At 44.2% G+C, this 12630-nt stretch overlaps 1 protein-coding gene across 1 annotated transcript in view; it reads left to right on the top strand.

Moving 5' to 3' along the window:
• Positions 1–12630, top strand: part of Ptprm (protein tyrosine phosphatase, receptor type, M) — a gene marked incomplete at its 5' end in the record, with an annotated part of 513011 nt that overhangs the window by 217632 nt on the left and 282749 nt on the right. Inside the window, 1 exon segment of the mRNA XM_005372618.2 lies at positions 9477–9785. Within this exon segment, the coding sequence (XP_005372675.2) occupies positions 9477–9785 (309 nt within the window).

Here is a 12630-nt window from a genome sequence, read left to right as displayed (position 1 = left end):
GGGAGATAGTTCTGGTAGATCAGCTTCTGAGCCAGGCTGTGCCCGCTCTTGGCACTTGGAACTTGCTCTCTCCACCTATGCTTGCCCGAGTCTTAGTGAGTCCTTCCCGCTGAGCGGTGGGCTCGTTCTAAGGTCTTTTTGATGTTAGTTCCATAGATTCACCATACTGTGTCTAAATACAGACTTAATTTTAGTTTTTCCTTTTTTTAACCGATGTTATACTTTTTATGTGTTGTTTGATGTGTTTTTAAATTTCTGGACATTATGTGATGACTCTGTGGTCTCTCTTCTGATTCTGGGATGTGAGTTACACATAGTAAGCCCTCTCCTTCTGTCCCCGCGTTCATTACTCTGTGTGTGTGTGTGTGTGTGTGTGTGCGCGTGCGTGTGTGTGCGTGTGGTGTGTGTTCCTATTTCTATTTCTCTGCTGCTTTTTATATAATTTTCTGTGATCTATCTTCTTGTTATTAATTTTTCTTAATCTGAGTTTCTTTTTTCTCAACAATTTGTGCATTTCTGAAAATTACACTAATTGGTTTTAAAATTCATACATTTGCTTTCATTGTGACCTATTGCGTGGTCATTTTTGTGATTATATTTTTTGTGATTATATTTTTGTGATTATACTTTTTCAATCTGGAAGTCTTACTCAAATTTTATCTTCTGTATCTCACAATTTAGGTGTGCTGTCTTACTCATGGTAGTTTGTTCCGGGATGGTTGGAGGGATGATCACCATGATCTTCCATTTATTTTCCATTTATTTTAGTTTTATCTTTGGAAACAGAGAACCTAGTTTAAGATCATTTTGTTGCTAGAAGATTCGTGTGCCTGCTGGGACCCAGGGACAGTACCAACCCAGGACACTGTAGCCAATGATAATTGCATGTAGTTAGCCTAGAGCCATCAGGTTTAGTTCCCCTTGCTTTTCCCCTGGCCCAAGGGTTACTTATCTCTGACTATAGAGCTGAATTACACAATGATAGTATCAATCTACACTTAATTTGTTGAGGGACACAGTGTAAGATGTCACCGGACATATACAACATATATATTAATAGGAAGTTATTTCATGTTAGATCCAGCTTTTTTGAAGTGGAAGACTCCTTCATAGTAAATGATACGGTATTTCATACCTATCAGATACCTTCACATTCATCTTAAGAATGTATCATCCATCAATTTATTAATCTAATTCATTATTTTATGAGTTTGAATATTTTATTTTGCTTTTGTACAGACATAATGATATAATGAATAGTTATTATCAGGGGAGAGATTTTTAACATATATATATGTCAGATAAGAGATGCTGTAGCCAAGAAAATAATAGTTCTGTGCATTGTAACTTTCTATTTCAGGGCTATTTCTAGTGAATAGAGCAATTCATAAAAAGGTCTCATCTTAGACTTTATTTTTATTTAACTTGAACTAGTACTAGTTATTCAAGATCTGCCATGTGATATGAGCACATAGTCTGGAAATCCATTATGTCTGGAGAAAATTGGACATTGAACATTGTTTTCCTTTTGGAGAAGAGTTGGAGTTTATCTGGTACCCTTGGAGATGTGTAGACTGTAAGCCAACAGTGCCACTTCTTATGTCCTCCCAGGGGGCCCATGGCCTTGGGGACTTCCCTACATGGATGTCAGTTGTAGCGCTGCTGATCACACTGGCAGAGCGGACTCAGCCACCTCAGCACAATAGGGAACCTGATGAGTAGCTTATGTTCACTCACTGAGTGGAGTCTTCCACACCAGTCACAGGGACAGTGCTTTCAACTGGCTCTGCTGGACGAAACCTTCAACCCTGAGGAACAGTGACACTGGTGTATATTTTTAAGAATCCAGATATATTTGTTCAAAGTACAGACTTCATCTGGGAATGATATATAGTAACCTTACAACAGCAAGCAGGAAGGTGGGTGGAATTTATGTCTGTAATACTTCTTTAATTAAAAAATGGTCCGGAGCATGACACATGATAACATTTGATGTTCATGGGTACATGGGTCATGGCTTTGCTTTGTACCTTGCAGTGTGTTTCAAAGTTGTTCTTATTTAAGATTCTAAAAAATCTTAATCGCCAACCCCAAAGAATATGTTGTATTTAAAAGAAAAAAATATCATTCTATCATTGTAGGACCCGTAGCCTTATACCATTACTCAGCTCTGACAAAAAATATGCCAAATGCCCTTGTCACTGAGAACCTCACGAGGACCATTTTTTTATTTGGAAAGTGGCAGTAATAAATTTCTACCTCCTTTTGTTTCCAACCTCCACCCATCAAACTCTTTACTTAGAAATATAAACTTTAAATTCTTTAAATAGTTTTTAACTCTGAAGGACTTGATGAAGGTATCCTGGGAGCAGCCACTGGGGTGAGCAGCCACTGGGGTGAACAGCCCAGGGTCTGCGGGATGGTCTTCTGCTTTGTTTTTAAATGTACAAACCAAGCAAAGAAGTACAAATTTACACCCGCACAGAGCACCTGCAGGCCGGGCCTCTGTTCAGATTGTCCAGCCCTCGGCCCGCAGCTGCGCACATCCGTGGTCTGCCCCAGGGTGGGTCTCCTTCAGTTTGTCACAGCAGGCGATCCTTTACACCTGCATTAGAGTACGAATAGTATTTCCAGCTTTCTAATGTGATTGAAATTGAAATGATAGATAGAATTGACACCTGGGTAGCCCCATCCCCAGCAGTGTGGCATGGTGGGTTACCTATCTTTATAGGTTAGACCCCAGTTCAAATCAGCCCTTGGAAAACAGGACAGTCATTGTGAGCCTGTCCGTCCCAAGCCTGGAAATAAAGCAGGATGTTCAGTTTTATGTAGGCTTTGGCATTGCTTCACTTTCATCACTTTATTCCAGAAGTCTGTTTTCTCATCTCTTAAATTAGTAATTTTTTGACATTCAGCTTGTTTTTTAGGAAATGAAATTATCTTTTGTATGGGATTGTTTGATATATTTAAGAAAAACATTATTTTCAAGGATATTTTTTGGTCTTTTTTTTTTTGAGACAGGGTCTTTTTATGCAGTTCAGGCTGGCCTTGAGCTCACTTTGTAGCCCAGGCTGGTTGTGAACTCGCAAGGATCCTCCTGCCTCAGCCTCCTGAGTGCTGGTATTACAGGCATGCGTCACCACACCCTACTCAAGGGTATTTCTTGATTCCAATTATGATAAACCATGAGAAAGTATTGTTGTAATATCTATGAAATGCACTCTTGAGATTATTCAAATGATACAATTTTTAGTTTTCATCCATGCTGTCACTTCTCAGGTACGATATACCTAAGGTGTCTGAATTGTAGGGTGTCTGAATTAAAGCCAGTCTCTTTCAGAATTTTCAGCTTAACTGACAAAATTGCTTTATACAGTTTTCAAAGCACTAATTCCAAAATTGCAGCCATGTCACTTGCAAACCACACGGTGTACCTGGGGCTGTTATGCTCAGGAAGACTGAGTCTTTGGCGAGGACAGTGTCACGTTAGCTAATTGGGTCTTGGCTCCTATTTAACTGAATAGCACGGTCCATGCAGCGATTGCTTTATTATTTTGTTGCCCTCTTTTGCGAGCTCAGCTGCCAAAGCTGGCAATGCTGAAGGGCCCTCCTGGCACTGGGGGTGATTCCCCTTACTGGAGCAGACCGCAGTGTGGCTCAGGAAGAGGCAGAAGGGAGAAGCCTGTTAGCAGGAGTATTGCTTGTAATCTGTGTTTTTGATTATCAATGACAGGATCCTAAAATTACACCCAAATATCTCTCCCAGGTTCTGAAATTGAGTTCCTGAAAAAGCACTGTGGAAGTAATAGGAGGTAAAGTGCAGAGTTCCAGAGAAATGAGCTGTGAATTGAACCCGCAATGGAAATTGATCCTATCAGTCAGCTCCTGCCCTTATTCGGAGAAAGTCGAAGGAGCCAGGCCGGCTGATGAGATAGGAGAGGAAAGTGCTAGAGGCGAGGGCTGAGCTCAAGGTCCCCCAGGTCAGGACACAGCTCTCACACTGCTCGCCTGCAAACTCTCCTCAGACTGGCAGAGAGGGAACACAGGAGAAAGGCTGTGGGAGGCAGGAGAACTCCAGCGCCCCACCCACACCGCCCTCCGGGGAGCCGTTCCAGCCCTCATCAGGAGGTCCCACCATGCCACACCAGGCTGTCACTCGAGGGAAGGTGCTGTGCTAGTGTGGCTGGGTGTGAAGAGGAATGGCCTTGGAAACCGCTTCCACCCTCAGCAGAGCCTTTGGGAGTGTGGGAAAGAGACCAAATACCCTTTAATTGGCGCTCTTGTGAAGGTGATTGATTGCCCTGCTATCTAACTCTGAGAGATGTAGGTATTGTACACATAAAGTGGTACTAATGGAATGGCAAGGGTTTGGGTTTTTTCTTCCTTTTTGGTAGTGTTTGTGTTCTCTTGGGAACACAGTGTGAGTTGCCTCTGGCCTACAGAAACCACATGTTCCCACTTAGGAAGTTGCTGTGATTTCCCGGAGTGTGATTCATTTCTGCAAGGATGGGCTGCCTTTCTATCTTCAGTGATCATCAGTATATTCCCCTAGGGTAGATGTCCCCGTGGAGTTGCTCATACCTGGGTAGCAGCACATCCGTGGCTGTGGGTCCACAGAAACATGTAAATTTCATTGTAAAATGCAATCATAAATCTATAGCTGGTTCACAACCAAATTCTGCAGGATGGCAGAAGAAAAGAAAAAATGAAGAATGCTTAGGACACATTTAAAGAATTGTGAGATTTCCTTAGTCCTTGGACTTAGCCTATCAGTAGTACCATTAGAGGAAACTGCTATCACAGGTACATGGTAGCAGACAAGATTCTATTATGATCTTGGATGAGTCTGGGCTCTGCTGTTATTACCATTTTGCTTTATTTTGGGATTGACCCCAGAGCCTCAAGCGTGCATGCTAGGGACCACAGAGCTACACACACAGCTGATGCCTGGTTTTTCAGTAGCCATTTCCCCAGCCCTCTTAGCTTTGACTTTGGACCTGGCAAGAGACAATGACAGTACTCCTTCTGCAGTGGCCTGTGTCACCTGAGCTGTGTATTGATTCTGATCCTCTGTCAAGCTTTTGACAAGTGGAGAAGCTTTTGGAATCTGAGTCCAAGTGGCCTCCATCCCTAACCCTGTTTGTTGGACTCATGGCTGTGCCTTGGCACTAACCCCCCATATCCATATCAAGTCTGAGCAGACACAGCAGAAAAGGGCCCCAAGTGGTGGAAAGAGAAATGCAGATACCCCGCAACTTAGGATGGTGTTTTGTCCCCATGGCCCCATTGTAAGTTGGAGATACTGGACATCTAAATGGCATCAAGCCCACGCCACCTACCAGATGTCACCATTTAGTGACTCAGCACTGGAGAGCTTCGTTCATTTCTCCCCGTGATCTCACGACTGGCCAGCATCCTGAGAAAGATTGCACTGCATACCACTGGCCTAGCAAAAGAAATTCAGAATAGTTTCTGCTGAGCCGGACATGGTGGCACATGGCTGCCATCCCAGCACTGGGAGGCTAAGCCAAGAGGATTACAAATCCGAGCCCAGCCTGGGCAGCTTAGCTACTTACTGAGACCCTGTCTCAAAATTGAAAACAACATTTTTTTTAAGGTCTGGCTATGGAGCTCATTCCAAAAGCCCTAGGTTCAATCTCCAGTGCCGACCACAGACTGTAGCTTCTACTGAACGTATGGCTTTGACATGATTGTCAAACTGAATAAATTGAGCCACCACCAGCATCAATATGAACCGCATTGAATGACTTGAGCAGATGTCTGGCAGATGAGCCCTACTTTGCATCTATGAAATTAAAGGTTATTTCACTAGGCCAGGTCTGTCTGTACCTCTGAGATTCATCAGGGAGACAGTTTTGTTTTGGTGACCATGGGACCAGAGAATGGAAGCCTCCCTCAGCCACTGTTGCTGGTCTGGTGATGACCCTCAGGACGTGGTGATGTTGGAGACTTGGTCACAGCATGGCTGTTTTGTGCTAAGCTTAACCGTTTCTCTTAGCTGACGTATGGAAAGCCGGGGACATAATTTTACCATGGTGGAGTGAGTGAATTCTAAGGCACTAGCAGAGAGGTACTGAATGTGCATTTCAAGAAAACTCCAAGAGGAGATTGGTAGAACCACCGTTTTCTAGTCCTGGGCTTAATTTACCTATGTGTTTTCTTGGCTGAGAGACACTGAAATGACACAGGCTAATTTATACAGCAGAAAGTAGTTTTCCATTGAAATTAAGTTAGAACTTTCCCCCTGTTTAAGCTGATATCTGAAGCATTTAGTCATTTTATTCATAAGTAAAATTGATGAAAACCTTGGGAAAGTGGTTTAGAACCGTCCTTGCAGGGACCGGTGATTAATAAGGAAAAGGATGAAGAGACTTATATTAATCTGTTTATGTATAAGGAGTCTGGAGTTTATTAAAAGTTGTTATAAGCCTTCAAGTAATGAAGTATTAAATAAAATTAGACATTCCCTTTAAATTGTAAGAAGTCACTAATGTGGAAAAAAAAAACCTTCAGTGTTATTTATAAATAACTTATTTATGATATTTTCCCTAACAGTAGTAATTTAAATATAAAAAATTAATTTAGTAATAAAGAATATTCTGTGAGAGGACACTCTGGATTCCTTGGAGAATTTTTCCTCTTGCTTGGCCTTGGTCCCCAGAGCTACAGCGTGAAGCATCAATATTAACCTCATTGGATGGCTCGAGCAGATGTCTGGCAGATGAGCCCTACCTTGCATCTATGAAATTAAAGGTTATTTTACTAAAACATTTTCATGGATTGGAGGTCACAGATGGACAGGGGCAGTTCTGAGTTCTCTCTGAATCCTGAATTGTACAGAAAAATAGACACTGGGGATTTAGGCACAAGGAGAAATAAGGAACAGCTTCAGTAACAGTTGGGAGAGATTTCCAGAACCCTGCAGCACAGGCAAGGTTTCAGGGACTGCAGACAGTACAGTGGCCGAGAACTCCACATCTTTGAAATTAGGAGGAAGAGCAGGAAGAGGACGACTTCCTCCCAAAGCTTTTGTTTCATACTAACTACATTGGATCTTTACCACATCCTAAGTCCTTTGGTCATGTGTAGGTATTTTTGCTACCCTATTTGCTTTTTTGTGTGATTTCTTGAGTTTGGCAGAGACTGTGCTGTAGACGTGAAGAACCATTAAGCTTGGTTGTCTCATCTGATTTGAGCACCGCAGCCCAAATTATTGAGCCTCGCTTGACCACAATTTTTGCAGCTAGATATTGGGGAAAAGTGTTTAATCCTCAAGGTTAGTTTGAGGGACTGAGAACATGTATGTAAAGCAGTTCACACAGAGGAAGTGCACAGTACATGGGAACTGTTACTTCTCGATTTCCCATGTGAGTTTCTGACTGCTTACATCCATCTATGACGACCATACTTCAGTAAAACGAAAGTCCAGGTGCACAGAGGCACTGTGGGTATACCAAAGCAGAGCATTCCCAGACTCCAGAAAGCTGAACTTCTTGGAGCAGCGCATATACATAGCACACACTCAATAAACGCTGTGTATTTAGTCCTATTCTATCATCATTTAATAAAGGAACATAAGCTCTGTGTATATTTTAATGTGGACTGCTCAAAATGCTTATATTCCTTGAGTGTCATTTAAAGTTCTGGGCTTAAAACTTTGTTCTTGAAGCCTAAAGATTGCTAAGACATTGTCAGGAACAGACAAAAATTACCTCATCATTGATCATATGGACTTCTGTGGTGGATTAAGTAATGGTCAACTGTGACACCCAGCTGAACTGAATCAGCGTGGTGCTGGGTGTGGGAGGCCCACCTGAGGACAGTTGCCAACAGCATAAAAGGAGAATTGGAAAGGAAGATGGTGTGCTGCTGATTCTCCTGATAGGAACTCGACTGTTATTGTTGGAGGAGCTTGGGTCCTCACTGTCGCTGAGGCTGGGTATGGTTCTTTTCAGGGGAGCTCTGCTCCTTACCTTGTACATCACTTCCTGGCTCCAGTGCTGATCCCTCAGCCTACTGGCACAGATCCTTCATCCCACTGGCACAGACTTTCTAGCTTCCACCACTGACCTTTTGGCCTTCCCAGTGCAGACCCTTGGTTCAGACTTGCATGTGACATTGTTGTGGGCTCTAAACCTCCAGTTGGACTTGTAGAGGACACTGCCATGGGCTCTGGGCCTCCCCCTGGACCCATGCAGGACATTGTCATGGGATCCAGGCCCTCAGCTGGATTCTTTGGGTCTCTAGTGTGTGGACAGATCTCTCGCACTCTTCTGCATTTGACTCTTTGGGTGGCTATTATAAAATAATCCTATAAATTATGTATCCTGTTTTAAATCTCTTCCCTTGAAAACCCTGACTATGACAACTTCTGTGCAAATCAGGACTGAAAGAGACCAGGAGTTCTGTCCAAAAGATGGGGCTTGCTCATCATTGCATCACTTCATGCTGAATTCTCAAACTTTTATTCTTATGGTTTCAAATTACATAATCATAAATTAATTTTTAAAGATGTAGCATATATGTGTCAGTTAATGTGATGACTTCTTATATCAGAGGCCCAAAGGAAAAGAAATGTAATAAGATGCCATCAAATTTCCCCTATTAAAAAACTTGAAAGTAGTTCAGGGCTGATAAGATAGCTCAGTGATTACAGGAGCCTGGGTCCTTCTTCATCACGGCTTTACACTCCTGACACCGAAGTACTCTGTGGCCCATCCTGGCTGCGTGAGCTCTGTATCAGTCAGTGCTTACTAGAGAAACAGTTTGAGTGCAAGATGCACGAATACACAAGAATGTACAAGGCCGCCCAGAGTCAGGTGTGGAGGAGTGCAGAGGGCTGTGTGTCCTGGAGAGCTGAGGGATCCAGTCGAAGGCCCAGAGCTCAGGGCAGTGTCCTGTGCGAGTCTGAATCAAGAGGCCAAAGTGTCCGCGCTGGAGGCTGGAAAGTCTGCTCCAGAAGCCAGGAGACGACATCCAAAGTGAAGGCGAAGGTGGGAGCTCCTCTGAAGAAACAGAAGCCAGCTGGCCCGCTTCCTTGCCCGTATTCAGGCAGCAAGCCGCTCTAGAGTGGTCTTCCACCTCCAGAACTAAGCTGAGCTAGTTTAGTGGGGCATCTCTTACACAGGTTGACACAATCAGTTAACCAGCGTGAGCTCCGGTCATCACATCCTCAATCCAGCTGCTAGGAAAGAAGAAGCAATAAATATGGTGGCCCTTTCCTTTTAAGAATACCTCCCAGAAACTGCTCTTCACTTTTCATGTCCTGTGCCTCACCTCTAAAATTAGACACATGGCCACACTCTGCTGCAGAACAGAACAGGAAGGTCAGCCTAGTCTGGGTGGCCTTATGCCTTGCTCTTATTGAAGAAGGAGACCTGGTACCCATGACAGGTAGAATGTTGTGCTCTTTCGTGACTTTTTCTTTTATTCTCTTTTTCTTCTTTTTAAAACAGATCCCATGCGTGGTCCAAGAAAACTGGAGGTCGTCGAGGTCAAGTCCCGGCAAATCACCATCCGCTGGGAGCCTTTTGGCTACAATGTGACCCGTTGCCATAGCTACAATCTCACCGTGCACTACTGCTACCAGGTGGGCCGACAGGAGCAGGTGCGGGAGGAGGTGAGCTGGGACAAGGACAGCGCGCACCCGCAGCACACCATCACCAACCTGGCCCCCTACACCAACGTCAGCGTCAAGCTCATCCTCATGAACCCTGAGGGCCGGAAGGAGAGCCTGGAGCTCGTGGTGCAGACAGATGAGGATGGTGAGTGTCCCCACGCCCCGTGCCTGTCGTTTCTGTGGACCGAGAGGGGAACGCACTGCACTGATGCGTGTTCCAGACGAGCGTCTGTGCTTTGCCCTCCTAAGCTTGATTACAAGAGAGGGGACAGGGATGTGGAACGCACTCGGCCTTCCTTGGCGACCTAGCACTGTTCTCCCTGGGCCACTCTACCCGGCTCTAAATATTGCCAGCCCAAGTCCTGTTACTGTATCATGCTGGACTGAAAAATTGCTGTGGGTATTAGTTGAGCTACAGAAAGTATTTTTAAAATGTATTTCAATGGCAGTATGAAATGTTTTCCATAGCTCTGAATATAAATTCAGCACAAAATAGAGGCTGCCTTTGATTCCCAACACGGGGCTGAGAAACGGCATCAGTAAGTTGGTGGGCATGGAACCAATCATTTTTCCCCATATGACCGAACACTATTACCGTGGAGTATTTTTGAGGGAATGTTTTTTTATTTTACTATTGTTGTTATTTAATTTTTATTAGTCTATGTTTGCAGTATATAGTGGTCACATTCCTCTGGAGAGTCAGTATCTGTGTATAACATAATTTAATTCTTTTCACATCCACTTTGCCTGAACTACTTAGGAATAAAAAAGGTCCCCTTCTCTCCCTCTTTTGCTCCCCTTCCTTTTGCAAAAGATCTGTCTCCCTATTTCCTACTATGCATCTTTTATTTTGCTCTTTATCTATGTCTTGGGTTTCTCATATAAGTGAATCCATGCAATATTTACAAATTCCATAGGACCCAGCTATTTCCTTTCTAGGTATATTCCCAGAAGAGTTAAAGACATCAAATTACAGTGACACAGGCACACCCATGTTTATAGCAGCACAACTCATGGCAGCTAAATCTTGAAAGTGGCCTAGATGTTCATCAGCAGATGAATAGATAAGGAAAAAGTGGTGTTTATACACAATGGAGCACTACTCTGCCATAAAGAATGACCAACCTGAGTCATTTATAGGAAAATAGATGTACCCGGAGACCATAACGTTAAGTGAGATAGACTGAGTATTCACTTAAGAGACAAAGACTTAGCAAACCAATCATATATGTCACCAGTAACTCACATTACAAAAGCAAATGCACAGTTGTAATAAACCTCTAAAATAATTTGAAAATAGTACAACTATGTCTTGACTCTCCTAGCACGTATGTAAACGTGCTTTCACGCTGCTTAGACTGCGGACCCAGGTGTGCAGTGGCACGTTCCTATAGCATGTGAAACACAGTGGCCCTATGTCTTCTATCTGACCTCAAGTTTAAGTACATCTAGTATATCAGCAACAAAATGAACGACAAAGAATGTGGGAAGATCACTAAACAGGTAAAGTTACTCCTGGCACAAACAGAGTTTAATTTTTTATCTCTTCATGACACAGATTACATAACTGGGACCATTGATACAGTCTCAACTGTATCAATGAAGTGTGTATGTCGCTACTTACACACTGAAAAATATCAGTGTGTAAGCTCATGCTGGTTAACTGATTGTGTCAACTTGTGTAAGAGATGCCCAACTGTATCAATGAAGCGTGTATGTCGCTACTTGCTGTTTCACAGGAGCAAGCCCCATCCTTTTGAGTGTTTAGTACCTCTCTGCCCCAACGCCTGTCACCGCAGAGGAAGAGCTCAGCTCCTGCCCTGTCTCGCTCTTTGTGCCCCACACCCACTGTGTTGGTTCCCCTTGGGCAGCGGATTTACCGTGCTTGGTTTGGGGCCAGCTTGCGACAGTCCCTAGTTTAGAGCAAATGGAAACCTTCCTTCCAGGATCGGAGAAGGATGGTGCCAACGTCGTCAGCAGGTCATTGCTGACCTCTTCCTCCTTGGATTTCTAAATTTATTCTGGTCCTAAATTTTGTTGTTTGTCCACACCAAGTATTGGGCTGTCCTCCTCCCTAGCCTCCACTTCCTGTGTCAGGTCCTCGTTCTCTGATGATGAAATTTCTGGAACCCTTCTGAGCCTTTGCTTGTGGTGTCAGCCTCCTCCCTTAGCAGTGCCCACTGCTCAAGCTGATCTTTGAGCTCCAGGCTCCTCCTGCCCCCTCTCCGCGGGCGCTTTCCATGGCTCCTCCTCTGTCTGTCTTCCCTAATCCTCGACATTGACTGTCCAGGTGTGCTGCATGCTTGGCTCTTCCGGGGGAGGGAAGAGGTCTCCCTGCGTGCAGCTCGCTGGCAGAGCTTCCGGAATCTCAGGTTCCGGCTTCCCTGGCCGCCCCCTCCCCATCACCTGAGAAGTGCAAATTCCTGACACCAACACTTCTCAGTTACATTGGGGTTGGAAGCAAGCCACACAGACCCCTCCTTGCTGCCTGCCAGGGACCTTTAACAGGACCCTTTAATGATACCCTTTAATGATACCAAGGACCGTCCTTGGTATCATTGCTAATTCTGCACAGCTCTGTGATGCTTTTTGTTCCCTGCTTAGTTTTATGTAATTTTTTCTTGAAGCAGTTTGTGGTGAAAGCCTGCTTGGGACTGAGTAATAAACACTCAAAAGTACAGGTGCTGTACACACACTCCCTGCGCCCATCATCTCTCATGCTGTGCCATTTCCGAGAGCCAGGAGCTGACCTGCAAAGTTTTATTGATAGATATTTCTTTCCTGCTTCAACTGACACTAATACGTGTGGCAGTGAGCGAGCGAGCAAACGTAGTCCTCTGGAGAGATAGGAGACAGGGCTCACAGAAGCCGAGACCCTGCCCGCTCTTCCTTGCTCCTGAGTTGCATCTTGTGGACCCGCAGGAGCTGGGTGCGAAAGGTCAGAGTCGGTGGCTCTGTCGTTCATTTCTGTTATCTTGCTAGTCCCTGAG

Source organism: Chinchilla lanigera, unplaced genomic scaffold (genome assembly GCF_000276665.1).
Source record: "Chinchilla lanigera isolate Chin_1 unplaced genomic scaffold, ChiLan1.0 scaffold00001, whole genome shotgun sequence".
NCBI classification, from domain to species: domain Eukaryota; kingdom Metazoa; phylum Chordata; class Mammalia; order Rodentia; family Chinchillidae; genus Chinchilla; species Chinchilla lanigera.
This window is presented reverse-complemented; position numbering and strand designations above follow the sequence as displayed.